At 36.5% G+C, this 17,445-nt stretch overlaps 2 protein-coding genes across 3 annotated transcripts in view; both read right to left on the bottom strand.

Annotated features, from left to right (window-relative positions):
• The window catches only part of LOC116693004 (taste receptor type 1 member 1), a 21,266-nt gene extending 16,474 nt beyond the window's left edge, over positions 1 to 4,792 (bottom strand). The window contains exons 1-4 of the mRNA XM_032521677.1: positions 4,548 to 4,792; positions 3,959 to 4,256; positions 3,072 to 3,794; positions 2,491 to 2,697 (exon numbers count right to left, since the gene is read on the bottom strand). Coding sequence (XP_032377568.1) covers positions 2,491 to 2,697; positions 3,072 to 3,794; positions 3,959 to 4,256; positions 4,548 to 4,726 — 1,407 coding nt within the window. The 5' untranslated portion in view covers positions 4,727 to 4,792. The remainder of the gene's footprint in view (positions 1 to 2,490; positions 2,698 to 3,071; positions 3,795 to 3,958; positions 4,257 to 4,547) is intronic.
• Positions 4,793 to 9,497: 4,705 nt separating this feature from the next.
• Positions 9,498 to 17,445, bottom strand: part of rer1 (retention in endoplasmic reticulum sorting receptor 1) — a 10,977-nt gene continuing 3,029 nt past the window's right edge. Inside the window, exons 4-8 of one of the 2 annotated variants that reach the window (XM_032520701.1) lie at positions 16,977 to 17,073; positions 15,921 to 15,999; positions 13,040 to 13,175; positions 11,565 to 11,619; positions 9,498 to 10,006 (exon numbers count right to left, since the gene is read on the bottom strand). In XM_032520701.1, coding sequence (XP_032376592.1) covers positions 9,996 to 10,006; positions 11,565 to 11,619; positions 13,040 to 13,175; positions 15,921 to 15,999; positions 16,977 to 17,073 — 378 coding nt within the window. In that variant the 3' untranslated portion in view covers positions 9,498 to 9,995. Of the gene's footprint in view, positions 10,007 to 10,877; positions 11,620 to 13,039; positions 13,176 to 15,920; positions 16,000 to 16,976; positions 17,074 to 17,445 lie in introns of those variants that run through there. The other variant, XM_032520700.1, reaches the window with a different exon arrangement.

Here is a 17,445-nt window from a genome sequence, read left to right as displayed (position 1 = left end):
TTTGGATGTATTGTTTGGACCCCAGGAAGACTAGCTGTCGTCTTGGCGTCAGCTAATGCGGATCCTTTGAAATAAACAAATAAACAAATACCGGTGACAATGGTGTAATGATTCAGATCGAGTCCCAAGACAAGATGGTGCTCACCCGACTGGCCAATAGGGACCTGGCCCCACCCATGACATTATTTTCACAATGATAGAAAAAAACTGAGACGAGAACAAGAAATTGCATCGAAGTGAAAGACTTAAGTTTGGAAAGCGAGAAAAAAAACGTTTTGAGAGAAACACTTTTTTTTCATAGAATTTTTTTCACACCGATGGCAAAAATATATATTTGAGAGTTTAAAAAAGTATTTTGAGAGAGATATTTTTTCTCAGAAATAATTTTTAAAAATTCAAATTTATATTTAAATTTCTTTTAGTCTCAAATATTAGGCTAGCCTACTATTTTTTGCTATTGGTATGAACACTTTTTCTTTCATAAAATGTTTTTTTTGCTATCAGAGTAATAACTTTTTCTCTCAAAAAAATTTTTTTTCTCTCACATCATTTATTTTCTCGTGTAATAAAGACACACATCTAGCTCCATAAAAGTGGATTTCCGCCATAGACGGTTAAAGAAGTCTCCGCTACGCTAGAAATGCGTGCCAGGTCTATTTTCACGTCACGGAAGGTTCGGACAGCCGGTCTAAAAGTGAAACAGCGACACCGCGGCGCCGGTGTTACGGTTTGACTGTTTATTCAATGAACTGGTGATAGAGGCAGACGCGGTGTATGCGTGGCCTTCCAGGACCCATTCCCGACTAACCGGGAAATAAACAGGCTTATCGCTTCGCCTCCATTTCACATTCATTTGTCGGTGTCTTGTGAAACTTGACGATACAAACGAGTTGCTGAGTATCTGGTCCCGGCTGACATGCATGCAAACATTAGCCGTTGTCGTTACGAAATTGAACTGAAATTGAAATTGAAAACTGGAAGGTCCCCAAAAAGGTATAATTATTATATTATATATATTTGTTATTGTTATAATTATTATAATATATAAAATATAATTTACAATTGAGTAGTAAATCATTGAATTTAAATTGATACTTTTTTTTAAAGGCTAAACCAAAAGAAGAAATAATAATTTAAATTGAATGGAAATTTATTGAATTAAATTGATATTAAAAAAAAAAGCTAACCAAAAAAGAAGAAATGAGAAAGAAAAGAAGTGAGAGGACCTTTTGCATGTTGAATATTGGCAGGCGACCCCCTCCCCAGGCTTACAGAAATGGTTTAACCCTACTACTCAGCAGCCAATGGGCGATTAGGACGCTCACCCATTCAAAATAGAGTAGAAGTGACCAAATGGCTCAATTCACATGAAATGAACACGTAAACACACCACGTTGTCTACGCGTGTCTACGTGTTGTTAGACCGGCGCGGTTACGCGTCGCAATTTACGTGTTGTTTACGTGTATTTTACGTTGTGTTCACGTGTGAAAAAACTACGCGTTGTTTACGTGGATTTTGCGCGTGTTGGCACGTTGTCTTGCGACGTGTGTTTACGTGTGAGAATTCACGTGTATTTGAACTGTTTGGCTTTCAATAGTCTTGCGAGTGTGTCACTCACTGCAAGCCACGGAGACACCCAGACCAACTTGTGACATTTACATTAGTTAACACTTCCCCGTCAAGCAAACACTGGATCTACATGTAATGTATTGCAAAACGTGTGGGATTTTCTAAAGGCCATTCTATCAATATGGGTTGTTCTCATAGGCTAGCTTACTCTGAGTCAGAAAACTCCACTTCAGTAGGACTTACATACACCAAGCTTTACAGTTTCCCTCCTAGGTAGGCCTACTTCTAAAAGCATTTACAGTAGGGTTTGTTCAGATATCAGTCAAAGCCTAGTTTACGTAACAATTTATACCTAAGATCGTTTTTTTTGCACTATCTGGAATGTTTTTTCATTATGAATATCTAAAATTAAGATAACTATTAACAATTGGATTGTAGATATCTGACATTGTAGTGTTTCCTAATAATTATAGACTATTGAAGATCTTCAAACATTCAATATCATAAGATTGACTTTATTGAACCCACACCAGATGGAACTCCTGCCACTTTAAGTCAAGTCAACATCATTTGTCAACTCTGCAATATGTGCCAGACATACAGAACAATTGAAAATACGTTTCTCTCCAACCCAGAATGGAATATGCACTTATTGCAATATGATAGAGATGCTGTCTTATCTGGATGAATGAGTAGGCATAATATTAAATAATGTGGTTGTGTTGAGTAGTAATTTTATGTCTACGATTAGAATGACATGATACACCACTATTGGTTAATGTTCCTGATTCCTGTTGTGTCACAGCTAATACTAAATAAACATCTTTACACACACACACACACACACACACAGACCCCTGCTAAAGTGGGAAAACCAAAACAAAGTATTTTTAAAACTCTTGGTAGGAAATACAACTTACCTCTCCCTTTGTGTACCACTGGATTTTGCTGTCGTTGATGAAGAAATGGAACGGTGGGTATAAATTATAAAAGCCGACAATCTCTGCATCACCACTTTGGTTCCAGAAAACTATAGAAAAGGATCCGTAGTTGGGGTCCCCATACTCATCAAACAGAATACTCTGGTTTAAAAGTGTGAAGTTTGACTTCATCAGCTCTGCAAAAACCTGATGTGGGTACACAACGTTCAGATTACTTGCATGTGTTCACAATAAACATTATGAGTTGTTGATTAAATTATGCAGTGTAATGCCTCCTTTAGAGGTTTAAGGAAATGGTTTATTAGATTGTATGCATCTCTATTACTTCTAAAATTTATATATCTGAGCTCTAACGTTTGACAGGTACAAAAAAAATCCATACAAATTTGGATTATATTCTGAAGATTTAAAGACTTTTATACAACGCTAATACATAATAAAAAAACCAACTTGTATTTTGTGTTAGGATTGTTCACTTTCACATAGGCTTGTCAGTTATTAGAGAAACATAAATGGGGTGAGAAGAAAATCTTTTTTTATTCAATTGTAAGTGTACTTACCATGTGTGGGTACACTGTAATATTGGGATTACATGTGTCAGATTCACATTGCAAGACGTGGTGTAAGGCATGAGCGATGGCATATACAGCAGAATAAACATTAAAATTAAAAGATGGGTCAGCAGCAATGATATCTTCTGCACTCAGGCTGCTGCAGTTGCACGCCTGATTACAAAAAGAAGGTTCTGCATTTTCACAAGGAGTCTGGCTTCTGGAAGAATAAATAAAATCATTGAAACCAGGAACTGTCACTTCTGACTCAGAAAACCCAATTACAGTTCCAATATTTTTTATTCCTTTCTCCTTGGGGAGCTTCTTGTTTAACGACCATGTGTTTATTGCGATCCACACTTTGTTGGTGACATTTTGTTGTATTGCTGACTGAAGGAGAGGTTCAGCAGTCCATTCATGAACAAAAACAATAATGATACCTATCCTCTGTGCCTCTATCTGTTTGAATATTTGTGAATAATCGGAATATGGATTGAGTCCTTTGGTGTACGCCAGGCAGATCTTTGTGTCCTCAATCCTCTTTATGAACAATTCCAGTCCATCTTGGCCATAATCATCATCAATGTAAAGGAATGCAACCCAGGTCCAGTTGTAGTGCTGCAAAATCTTAACAATCAATTCAATTATGTTTTTATTGGGATGCACTGTGCGTAGGAAAGAGGGGTAAATTTGGATCCTTGACAACACAGAACTTGCAGCTGCATAACTGACCTGTTAACAGAATAATAGAGGAATTGTCAGCTTTTTCAGTGACAGATTCTCACAATTTCAAAGCTCTTTTACTTTTTTTGTAATTTATATTAAAATGTGCTTTTTACTTGATGTATTTGGTCAAATTAATGGTTATGTTAAAATACAATAGTTTGCAACTTTACCATAGGAACTAGATTCCTCATGAAGAGAGGGGCTACAGTCAGGGAATGTTTGCTTGTAGAAGCGCCGACCACTGCTATCACTTTGGACCGATTCTTGTGTGATTCACCCCCAAGTGGGATCAAGTCGTTGTCTGATATGAGGTTGAAAATGCCGGGAAAACTTTGTGTATCTGAGCAGTGGTCAAATATCTCATAACCGAGAGATATATTTGGCAGAAGGTTGGTCAAGTTATTGACTTCTTGTACAGAGAATCTCATCAACTGAAACCTCCGATAACTTGAATTAACTAGGAGTTTACTGTGGACAGAGGAAGGACAGTGAAAAGTGTGAGAATTAGTTTCACTGATCAAGTATTACTGTTTTTGAAGTCTGTACAGACATTTATATTTAAACATGGATCTGAATGTGACAAGGACCTCAAGTTTTACAACATAGCAATTCATTAAAGTGGTTTTAGGAAAACTGTGGTACCAGTTATATCCATTGACAAGATGTTTGAGGAAAAACTCTTTACGATATAAACTGGTACACCAAGTGTTCGTCATCAATTTTTAGAAGGTTTTCATTCAGATTTATTGTAAGACTCACCTGGAGCAGTCGATGGCTTCTGGTCTGCCATGATAAACATAGTCACTATCATGATGAACATTAAAAAGTCCACCTAACAAATAATCTCCATCCAGCTGAAACTCTGAGACTGGTACACATGGAGCCAAGGCATGTAGAAGTGTTTCCAGGAGACACAGAGAAACCAGAAAAGGTTTCATTGTTGTAATTACTGTTTACCAACCTGATGTGAACTCTAATAAGACAATGCACTGCCTTTAGTAATTTATGAGACAATGGTGATGTTGACACTGAGTGCACGAGGTGTCATATATAGAAGATAACTATAAGAATACACAAATCAGTATGCAAAAATCTCATGTTGCAGAGTCCCTGTGATGGAATTAATGCTTTACATGAGGTATTCGGTATTCAAAATAAACAAATGCACTGACGGCCGGACATAAGAGAAACACCCATACTAATAATAGTAATAAAATGCAGTAAAAAAAAAAATCCCTTCAAAACATATGGCCTTTGTTAATGTTTAGATGTTTAGTTTTGGTAAAAGCTGTATTGCATTATACAGTATAAACAAAAGTTTGTTGTTTAAACACAATATCTTAATGTGTTCCATGTATCTTATTTCCTCAAGTTCAGTTAACACAGTGAGTCCTAAAACAACTGATGAATAAACTATTCAGTACTACTGTTCTCACAACTGTAAAAACAATGTGGTCATTTATTTGAACCACATGAAAAGAGGAACCGTAGATCACCTTAATATACACTAGGACCAGTTGCATGACTGATGCAAAACCACTTTCCTCTCTTTCTGTTTTAGTACACAAGAAGAGAGTTTGCATAAACCCATGGCTGGCAGGCAAGGTTTAACACAAGCTGTAAATAGTAGAGCCCTGAGAAATGTGGACTTTAAGCTTAATTATTTGTATTTTACTTTAGAATGGCTGAAACTGCTCAAAGATGTTAACTGTCAAGAGTGAAAGTTTTTCAAAGCTTGCAATATTCTAATACATATATTCAATGTCTCTTTAGGAGAGGGTAATGCTACATACATTATATAGATAAAAGGGATGAGAATAAGGTGAGATGTCAATGTAAGATCATAATCAAATACACACAGATTTATTCAATCAAATATCTTTGATTTAGACTAAAATGCTACATTTTCTACAAATAAGCTCTGCATGACTTAAACTGTGGTCACACATCACGTTGTTGAAAGAATTTATTTTCTATCACTTTGTGGATGACAATGGTAGATGGCCAGGCCATGAACTGGACTCTCACTAAAGTGTCTACACTGGTGTATTGTCCCAAACCAGATGTCTTAAAATTGACTTCACATTTGTTGTTCATTAAGTAGTAGTATTACGTGTGCCTGTTTAAGTATCAAATTTGATTTTTGGATACTTGAACAAGGCTCTGCTAAAAGGAAAAACATGAAATCAGATATCTGAGTCCCCAAACTGTATGTCATAAAGCTCAACTACTTCTAGCCTTGTCTGTCTAAAAACAATAGGCATAATGAAAAAAATCAAAAGCTAATATTGTTGACAGTAGTAAGTTGTGCACACAAACTCAACAAACCATGAATCTGAATATCTGCACAAAAAACGACATTCTGCCCCCTATTTTTACTCAATACAAAAGTTTATAATACACAAGTATATTGATGGTGTACACCTTAAATATACTGTAGTAATATGCCTGTAGTTCAGCATGTAGACAGTGCCACAGTGAAGTGGCGCCTTCATGTGGTGATATCAGTGTTAGCAACTTCAAAAGACAAAAAAAATCTTTTTATTGAATCTCTCTTACTGTTATATAACTGCTGTACATGTAAATATCTACTTCAGTGCAGGGCTTTACAGAAATAACTGTATGCAGATAAACACTGAATGTTCTGACTTATGTAAGCACAATTGTATTCAATTAAGCATGGAGGATCATAAAACGGTAATTTCATCAATTACTATGTTAAACTTGGCTATATAATAGGCTTAATAATTTTGATTGTTAAAAAAACAGACAAAAAATGTTTGCATTGTTCAGAGTGAACATGGCTGCTTAATTTACCGTGTTCTCCAGAATGTCAATATGCAAAAGTAGTGGAAATGCAAAAAAGTATAATGGAATCCACAAATGCTGTTTTGATTGTGAAATGTCAACAGCACAGGTAAATTGTTATAAATAAGAGGAAGAAATTGAGTAAAAGCAGTTTTGTCATTTATTCTGGCATTGCTGGGAGCTAACTTCAGAATGTTAATTCTTTACTTTTTTAATTCTTTTTTATGGCTAAGAGGGTTTAATGGTTTAATTTCTTTCGTAATTTATATAAAACTTTTCTTATTACTTGATGAATTTAGTAAGAATATTGTAAATACAGTAGTTTACGACTTTACCATAGGAACTAGAGTCCTCCTGAAGAGTGGGGCTATCACTTTGGACCGATTCTTGTGTGATTCACCCCCAAGTGGGATCAAGTCGTTGTCTGATATGAGGTTGAAAATGCCGGGAAAACTTTGTGTATCTGAGCAGTGGTCAAATATCTCATAACCAAGAGATTTGGCAGAAGGTTGGTCGAGTTATTGATTTCCTCTACAGAGATTCAAAGACAACAACAAAGACATGAATATCTTAGGGGATTTCATGCACCAACAACTAAGGTCAATAATGCAGATGTGAGGTTCAACTTTGATAATATAGCAATTACTTAGCTGGGTTTGGGGAGAAATGTGCTGCTAGCTATATCCATTGACCAGAAGTTTGAGGCAAAGCTTTTGAATGTAAATTCTGTCATCTGTTACACCGGCCGTTCTTCATAAGTTTCAACTTAAGAATCTATGCACTCAGATTTACATTAAGACTAATCTGGAACAGTTGATTGCTTCTGGTCCGTCATGATAAACAGGGTCATCATCATAATGAATATCAAAAAGTCCACCTAACAAATAATTTCCTTCCAGCTTTAACTCTGAGGCTGGGACACATGGAGCCAAGGCATGTAGAAGTGTTTCCAGGAGACACAGAGAAACCAGAAAAGGTTTCAATGTTGTAATTACTGTTTACCAACCTGATGTGAACTGTGAACTTGGGAGTGCATGAGTTGTAAGAACTGGTTAAATGAGAATACACAAATCAGTATGCAGAAATCACCTCAACTGTTCCTACTGTCCTTGTGATGTACAATGCATTCAGAAAGTATTCAGAACTTCACATTTTGTTATGTTCCTGCCTTATTCTAAAACCATTTCAATTCAGATTTTCCCCTGTCAATCTCCCTCAATACCCCATCGTGACAAAGTAAAAACAGGATTGTAGAATTCTTACTAAGTAGGGGGCCACAAAAGTCATTATTCATTATTAATGAATGAGTAACAAAGGGTTAGTTAATGAGTAGTTAATGACTGACTGTGATTCAAGCACTAATTATGAGGTACTGTTAAACAGACTGGTAGTTACTGTTAAATTAAGGAGTAACAAATGATTAGTTAAGCATTCCCTACCATTGGTACTAAGTGGTGGGTAATTAACAAATGATTAAATAAGCATTCAGAATGCTTCAATAATCACTAGTTAACCATTTACTACCATTTGTACTGAGTGGTGGTTAATCCTTAACAAATTATTAATTAAGCCTTCACTACCATTAATACTGAGTGGTGGTTAATCATTAACAAAGGATTAGTTAAGTATTGTGCGTACCTGGAGATAAAGTGATATCTCATACTGAGTGGTTAGTCATGAAGGAATGATTACTTATGTTTAACTAATCATTTGTTATTGATTTAACACCAATTAGTACCAATTGTTGTGAATGCTTAATCATTCCTTAATGATTGATCACCACTTAGTACCAATAGTAGTAAATGCTTAACAAATAATTTGTTAATGATTAACCATTACTCAGCATCAATGGTAGTGAATGCTTAACTAATCATTCGTTAATGGTTAAATGGTGAGATTGAAGTTCAGTAAGGAGATAGGTTGGGAACCGGAGGGTCACTAATTTAAGTCCCTGTACCGACCAAAGTACGGAGTGTGGACTGGTAGCTGGAGAGGTGCCGGTTTACTTCCTGGGTACTGCCAAGGTGCTTTTGAGCAAGGCACCAAACCCCCCAACTGCTCAGGGTGCCTGTCCCGCAGTCACAGCCCCCTCACTCTGACATTTCTCCATTTGTGCATGTATAGGACCTGAGCACATGTCTGTAATTCAGGCCTGCGTCTAGTGTGTGGAACAAAACAGAGCGCAATTGTAATTTCCCCACAGGGGATTATCATCTATTTATTTTTTTTGAGGGGGGGCAAGATGGAGGCTGGGGGTGTGGCCTTGACCAACTGCTACTTTGCTCGTTTGAAAGCCATGATGTCTCTCTCTCATGTGTGGGCCAAATTCTCTGGGTGGGCAAAGCAGAGAAAGGTGAGGTAACCCAGATTGACCCATCTGAGCTTTCATTTTCTCAAAGGCAGAGCAGGATACCCAGAACTCTGTTTACACCTATCGCCCTTTCTAGCCACTGGCGGACCATAGGCAGGCTGGAGGAACGCATATTAATTGTTAAAAAATCTCAAAGTGAAATTTTCATGCCATGGGACCTTTAATGGGAGACACTTTGTTCCTTTTGTTAGAACATTTGGTGTAATAAAGTTGTACTTGTCTCCCTAATGTGATGAGTGCATGCAGAAAACGGCAACATGGAAAGTTAGATATTAAGACAGCAAAATATTTCATAGCACAAATAAATATTCTGTTTACAGGTTTCAAATGTATTCTTTAAAATTGTATTTATATTGGTTTCACAACCTAGTTTAAGTGTAGAAGATTAGATAGAATTGTAAACTCAATTTAATGGGATATTTTTGTAAATAGAAGTGTAGGGACACCTTGAGCCCAGATGAAATATTTTGGTTGTTTGGCCTTTAACTCTCTTCCAGGAATCTACAAAATCTCAGACGGAGACTCATATGCACTGTTTGAAGGGACACATCCTCTTTAATAGCATTTGGAGTGAAAAAAAAATTACATTTAAGTTAATAAAATCAAGTTTTTGTTTAATAACTGTAGCACAAGAAAACAATAACATGCAATCCATGAGAAACATTTAATTCATCAAATCTAGAACCCAATTAACCAGTTCTGCTTTCATCAATTTTAACTGAAATGGATTTAAACACTTGGAAACAGTATGGTGGTTGGAAGAAAAAAAAAAATAATCTCAAAGAAATTTCATTTTTTAAAATATATATAAATATACACATACAAATCCTCCAGACAACCCTTTGAAACAAACTTTTTACAGGAAAGTGTATTGATCCCTTACAGTGCTGATCAAAGTTTAGTAATGACAGATAATCCCCAGCAGTCTGATAAAAATGGAGAAAAATAAACAGGTTTATAGAAAAGAAAGTTATGATCACCACCACTTCATCCATTTGTTATAATAAAAGCTCTCAATCTCTGTTTTCTTATGTGTCCTCTGCAAAAGAAAGAGAACAAAAGTTTGCTTGGAATGACTATTTATCATAATGTTTTTCAAAGTAAACAGATTATAACAGCTAGTCTACATAAATCAAAACGAACCCAGTCTTCGAAACCCAGATGGGGAAATGTTTCAAAGAGAAAATCAGGGTCATCGGGGGAGAAACGTGTAATTGCTTGATTATTATTTTGGATTGGAATACTGGTTATGCATTTTGAGGACAAATATATTTAGAATTATGATGTAAAAGAACCAACAAAATAAATTCATTGATTTGCCATTTCAATGCCCCCTAAATAATGCTAAATAATTTAGTTTCTAGGGTTGCTTAAAAGGTGCTCTAAGCGATGTTGGGAGACGTTACTCTGTCGTTTTTCAAACAGAACGAGACTAGCCTGCCCCCTCTCCTCTTCATAACCGCACACTAGCCCCCCACCCCCAAATCCTTCTTGTCGGTTATTGGCTGGAATGCGGTTTGTGTATGCAGTGTGTTCTGGGGACAGCCACCTTGCGGACAGTGAGGAGAGGACATCGCTTAGAGCACCTTTAACGACAAAGTAGCCCATCTGTTAAACTCTACAAGGGCGCAAAAGTAAAAAGAACTGATACAAAGATAGACTACAAGCTACAGGAGACTAAATAGGTTGGGATTAGTGACATTCACTTTGAATTATGCATTCAATGATGTGGCTGCTGGCGGAAAATTCATTGTTAATCATTCATATTAATGCTTGCTTCACTGGCTATGCTACAGAGCATCGGGTAATACACAGAATTGCATTCGTTGCCAATTCAAGATCAATAAAATACATTTCTGCTGAGTGTCAATTATTTTTAGAGATTCATTTTTAATAGGGATTTTTGTTTTTCATGAATACATATTCAAGTCAAATGCAACTAATTTCTCAGTGTCTGCATTTTGTACAAAGGCCAACTGTCTGAGACACTTGTGAGCCAGGGCTGTCGCAAACTTATCACAAAAAATGAAATGATTCAACTCGGAAACCGTTGCGTTTTCTTTCAGATTTCATCTTACACATCTTATCATGTTCTTATTTTTACACTGACTTTCAATATTGTTACAAAAAAGTATGTGCCAATATATTTTTCAAAATTTGGCAGATTTATTTAACTTGGGAGGAGATGTACTGGAATCACTGAAAAAATAAACAAAAATCACAAATTTCACAGCAACTTTTTTTCAGTGTGGATCTTTCATGGTGACTTTATACTTACCCCATGGGGTTAAAAAGGCAAAAGGCAGCACTTAGTCTCCAAACTACTGAACAAATGCAGACCAATCCTAAAATGAGGATTGGGGTCCTCAAAAAAGCTCATAAGCTGCTCATGTCCTCAACACTGAACCATGGATCAAAAGTTGATTTTTTTTTTTTAACGTTATGTTGTCATGTTACTGTCCAGCTTACAAAAAGTAAATAAATCTCTGACTCTTATCATTCCCCACTAGCTGTGACCAATTAATTTAAAACGAGAAGAAGGGGAAGGGTATGTGGGAGATTTTAACTAGCAAAAGTTTTCCCTGTGTCGTCCTTGCCTTTGTATGTTCTCTTCCCATGTGTGAAGGGCAGGTATCTGTACTTGACCATATGCTAGAGAAAGTGGGGAAGAGAAAGAGGAGAATTAGTGACATGTATTTTAAGGATTTGCTTAAACATTTTTTTAATCAACGTATCCCATGAGATGGAGTAGCACAGTGATTGCTATTTTTATCATAAAAATAAGGAATTTGCGCTTAAAGGGTACCTACTGTTTTGTTTCAACCTGGATCCTATTTTCCTATGTTTTTGTGTCTAAGTGACAACAATCTTTGACATTGGTCCAAGCTACAATTTAAGTTAATATGGCAATTGTGTAGCTTATTTTGGCTTTGCCTGGCTCAGATTAACATTCTGCCAACATTATGAAAAGGATTTCTAAGGAAGTCGATCTCTGTCAAAGAGTTAGATCTTTTTTAAAACAAAAACATTCGTGAAATTGTGTACACTAAAACCACCAGACTCCATGTAAAAACAGTCATTTTAGCATTGTAAAACACATCATTCAAAGTCAACTGAAACAAAATAAAACTATGCAAAAGCCGTTTTGGGTCATCTGTCCAATTTTCTAACCTAATTTCTAGTTTTGGTTGAAATTAAACACATGGTCAACTGATTTTCATGTGGAAATAAGTTGACTCTACAAACGCTAAAAAGTTTATTTATTGTTTTTTGTTTTTGTTATTTAAATGGAGTCTGGTGGGTTGAGGGCTAGTGTAGAGCGGTTTCTGGTTAAACAGAATAGTCATAAATAGGTTTAAAAAGCCTCTCTCTGTAAGGATCCTTTCCATAATGTTGTCAAGACACTTGTAAAGTATAAAAATAATAATCTAAGCCGAAGCACATTTACACCATAGGGTTACTTTGCAGCTCTGTCTCTGGCTGCTGGTTATAGCGTTCACTTTTAATACTGGACCAATGCCAAAGATTGTTGTTCCTGTCACTTACACACAAAAACAAAGGAAAACAGGGTCCTATGGACCGGTTGAGAGAAAAAACAACAGTATTTAGATATTTAATATTAAACAAATGCAATGCATATCAAGGCTGAACATAACAAACCCTGTACAATATAATGCAGTCAAACAAAATATCCCTTTAAGAACATATTTGTATTTATTTATTATAAGGATGTCCATTTGCTGACGCCTAGACGACCAGCTAGTCTTCCTGGGGTCCAATTATGACCTTTGTGACTGATGTTTAGTTTTGGTAAAAGCTTTGTCAGAGGGTTGCTGAGTCAACTCTACTTTATTTTATGTACTACATTATAGTCTAGTGCTCCTGACATTCTACACAGCTCATGTTCATAGTGCTTAGATTTGCTTCTCGACTTTTGCATTTGTCACAAGCAATTAATTGTCTGTGTAATCCAAATAATACTTTTTCATAAACTGCAATGTTTGAATTACATTCTAGTACAGCTGCAGTGTCAATGTATGCAGTGCATGCATCAGTCAATGTATACTTTTACCTTGATCTGCCTCTTCATGGTGATGCAGAAGAGCATGATGAAGTACATTACAAGTATAGGCCAGAACACTGGCACATTGAAGGCTTCAAAAAATGTGCAAATCATGGCGATGACAATGCCTTTTGTTGCCGAATGCCTGGCAAGAAAATAACATACTCAGGTAAAACCATGTAACCATATTTCTGACATTAATGAGCATTAATCAACATCCTCAAATCAAACCCACAGCCATTTAAAACGTGTTGTGTATGCCTAGACTAGATGTATGACTTAATAAAATGAATAAATCCATGTTGGAAAATCCAGAAGAGGATAAGTGGAAAACAAATGTTAGAAACAACACGATGGCACAGAGTTTACATGAACACATGGAAGTCAGGTGAGGTTTAACACAAACTGTAAATAGTAGAAATTAGAGGAATGTGGACTGAAACACACAGTATGAAATGTTCTGCCGCTAGGGGTCTCTCAATCAAAACTATAACGAAAGACGCAGTTAAGTAACATTGTGAAGTAGCTTGCAGAGTTTTTCGTGGCTCAGAATGGGCCTTTGGGGGGGTCTGGAGGTTCTATCCCAGGAAATTTTAAGTGACGCTGTTCAGGTCCAGTCAAAACAATGCAGCTTAGCTACCTTATCAGCACCAGCCACATGTGTAAAATATAGCAGCTGTGGATGAGAGAGGGGCTGGCTGCTGAAAAGAAAATCGTAAAAAAAGATTTTGATAATGGCTGAAACTGCTAAAAGATGTTAACTGTCACAGTGGTAGTTTGTCAAGCCAGGCTTACAAGAGTCTAATAAGTGTTTCTATGTAATGTATCTTTAGGAGAGGGTATTACTTAAGGCTTGATCTATAGACGACAGGGATAAAGTAGAGAATAAGTCAAGATGAGGATATACAATCACCACAATGACCCACAAGCAAATACACAGATTAATTCCCTCCACTATGCTTGGTTTTATCTTTTACAAATGAATTCTGCATGACTTAAACTGTGGCCAAACGCATCATTTTAGTAAGGGTTAATCCCCAACGAGGTGTCCATTATCAGAAATTAATGAACAACAGGGAGGCCTCCCTCAGAGACAACCTACCTCTGCCGTGAACTCTCTTATTCTATATTCACTTGCCAATTTTTTAAAGAACATTCATTTATATATATATATATATATATATATATAGGATATGATATATATATATCTATACACGTTGTTGGTCAAAGTTTACATACACTTGTAGAAAATCACAATGTTAGGCTGTCTTGAGTCTTCAATAAGTTTACAAATCTATTTTTCTGTGATAGAGTGATCGGAACACATACATGTTTGTCACAAAAACAGTCATAAAGTTTGGTTCTTTCATAAATTTATTAGGGTCTGCTGAAAATGTCACCAAATCTGCTGGGTCCATATACAACAGCAACAAATATGTCAATTTGGTGATGTAGCGAGTTGTGTCAATCAAATTAGCTTCATGTATGGCCTCTTCACTTCTCTAAGTGATTCTGATTGACTACAGCTGTTGACTTCTCATGAGCCATTTAAATAGGGCCATTTGACCCAGTGATTAGACTCAGCTACAAAAGCTACAATGGGAAAGTCAAAGGAACTCAGTGTGGATCTGAAAAAGCGAATTATTGACTTGAACAAGTCAGGGAGTCACTTGGAGCCATTTAAAGCAGCTACAGGTCCCAAGAGCAACTGTGCAGACACTTATACGCAAGTATAAAGTGCATGAACGTTGTGTCACTGCCCCGATCAGGAAGAAAACGCAAGCTATCACATGCTGCCGAGGAGATTGGTCAGGATGGTCAAGAGTCAACCAAGAATCACCAGAAGCAGGTCTGCAAGGATTTGGAAGCTGAGGAACACAGGTGTCAGTCTCCACAGTCAAGCGTGTTTTACATCGCCATGGGAGAGGCTGCCGTGCAAGAAAGAAGCCCTGCTCCAAAAAGGCACCTTAAGATCGGCTGAAGTTTGCTGCTGATCACATGGAAAGATAAAACCTTCTGAGGAAAGTTCTCTGGTCAGACGAAACAAAAATTGAGCTGTTGGCCACAGCACCCAGCAATATGTTTGGAGGAGAAAAGGTGAGGCCTTAATCCCAGAAAACCATGCCTACTGTCAAGCATGGTGGTGGTAGTATTATGCTCTGGGGATGTTTTGCTGCCAGTGGAACTGTTCTTTGCCGAAAGTGTAATGGGATAATGAAGAAGGAGGATTACCTCCAAATTCTGCAGGAAAACTTAAAACCATCAGCCGAAGGTTGGGTCTTGGCGCCAGTTGGGTGTTCCAACAGACAATGACCCAAAACACACATCAAAAGTGTAAAGGAATGGCTAAACCAGGCTAGATTAAGGTTTTAGAATGGCCTTCCCAAAGTCCTGACTAAACCCCATTGAGACAATGTGGACAGTGCTAAAGAAACAGGTTCATGCAAGAAAACTATCACATTTAGCTGAACTGCACCATTCTGTCAAGAAGAGTGGTCAAACATTCGACCTGAAGCTGCCAGGACCTTGTGGATGGCTACCAAAAGCGCCTAGTTGCCGTGAAAATGGCCAAGGGACTAGTAACCAAATACTAATGTTGCGTATGTATATTTTTGACCCAGCAGATTTGGTGACATTTTCAGCAGACCCATAATAAATTTATGAAAGAACCAAACTTTATGACTGTTTTTTGTGACAAACATGTATGTGTTCCGATCACTCTATCACAGAAAAATAAGAGTTGTAGAACTTATTGAAGACTCAAGACAGCCATAACATTGTGATTTTCTACAAGTGTATGTACACTTTTGACCACAACTGTATATATAAAAATTCATATTTTGATGCATTTTAAATTTTGGCCACACAGGTAATTTGAAGCTAGACTCACCAGAATTTGAATTCAGGCAACCTCCTGATGAAAGGGCGGAACTCCTCATTCTGCTTGGTAGGAAGGGATGGGCCCTCATCTGCAGGAGTGAGAGGTTACATGGTGAAGTAGCAGTTAATAAAAATGTGAAATCTTCAACCATGACTCAGCATTAAGAATAATAATGTGTCATGTTAAAACATAAAAAAACACTATTTGAACTGGTTCAAAATTTGTTTATTATTAGGATAAAACCCCTTGAGACGTGTAATCTCGTTTTCAAGCGGCTCCCAACGTATAACACAATCATTACATAACAGAGCAGTGAAAAGAAAAAAAAAGCTTAACACATGTGTGTTCATCTATACATTACAACCACCAAATGACCAATAATGAGTTATATATAAGTCATATATATATAATAATAATAATAATAATTATAATTATAAGTTTAACAACAAAGGCAGTTAAAGTGAGTACATGTTTAAACAAACCAAGTACAGAATTTGATCTTATTTCCACAGATAGATTATTACAATCTGCTGTACAATTTATAGAGGAAGAGATATTTGAGGCCACAAAAGAGAAATATTTTTTGGAACTAAGCAGTAACTGATGTGTTTGCGGTCTACTTCCCAAGAGATCAACAGTGTGGCTGGCAATATGACATTTTATTTCCATGTTATTACAAATCATGGCTTGTGGATGTAGTGCTTTTGTTTGGAGCCATCCATCTCTGTGTTAAGAGTTAAAAAGCGTTACACACTTCAAACTAACCACTTAAAAAAACAAATGAAAAAAAATCCTTCATCCTCAAATGTGTCAATCTACAATAGTATTCGGTTTTGTTTGGATGACTATATAGTGTATACCAATAAAGCTTTTATAACAAATGACAATTGCATACCTGGGTTGTGTAAGGGAAAGCATTCTTAGTACTCTTTGATATTGAAAATAATGGGAGGCTAGTTAAAACCCCTACATGAACAGGCAAGTATCAACCAGAGAGGTAACCTACCATGTAGACAACATGATCACCTTACAAAAAACCGATCAGATTTAATTGAGTCAACTTGCCTTCATCAAGCAGTGAAGGATCCACTTTTGGCGATAGAAAAGCAATGAACAGGTTGAGATGGTAGATTCCCAAAGCATATGTTACTATATACCAACCCTGAAAAGCAACATAAGGAACATAACCACATTAAAAGGCTTTCTGGGCAGCCAGTAAACATGAATATGCACCTTTGTTACAAAATTCCAACACATCACACAGACAGGTGGAAAACAAAACCAAAAAAGATTTAGAGTCACTGTTTCTTGTAGTGAGACTATGAGCCTTAAATATAATGCAATCCAATACAAGCCCAAAATACTAATTCAATAATTAGTTGAGGTAAATGATTGCCTTTAACTCTGACAACCTCAAACAAAAACTTGGACATTACAGGGGCAAGTGATCATTTTGTAATGGTGTTACTTTTATTGTTTAAAAAAAAATGTTATTAAAATGTTATTAAAAAAAATGTTATTAATATTATAAAAA

This window comes from Etheostoma spectabile, chromosome 7 (genome assembly GCF_008692095.1).
Source record: "Etheostoma spectabile isolate EspeVRDwgs_2016 chromosome 7, UIUC_Espe_1.0, whole genome shotgun sequence".
NCBI lineage: Eukaryota > Metazoa > Chordata > Actinopteri > Perciformes > Percidae > Etheostoma > Etheostoma spectabile.
This window is presented reverse-complemented; position numbering and strand designations above follow the sequence as displayed.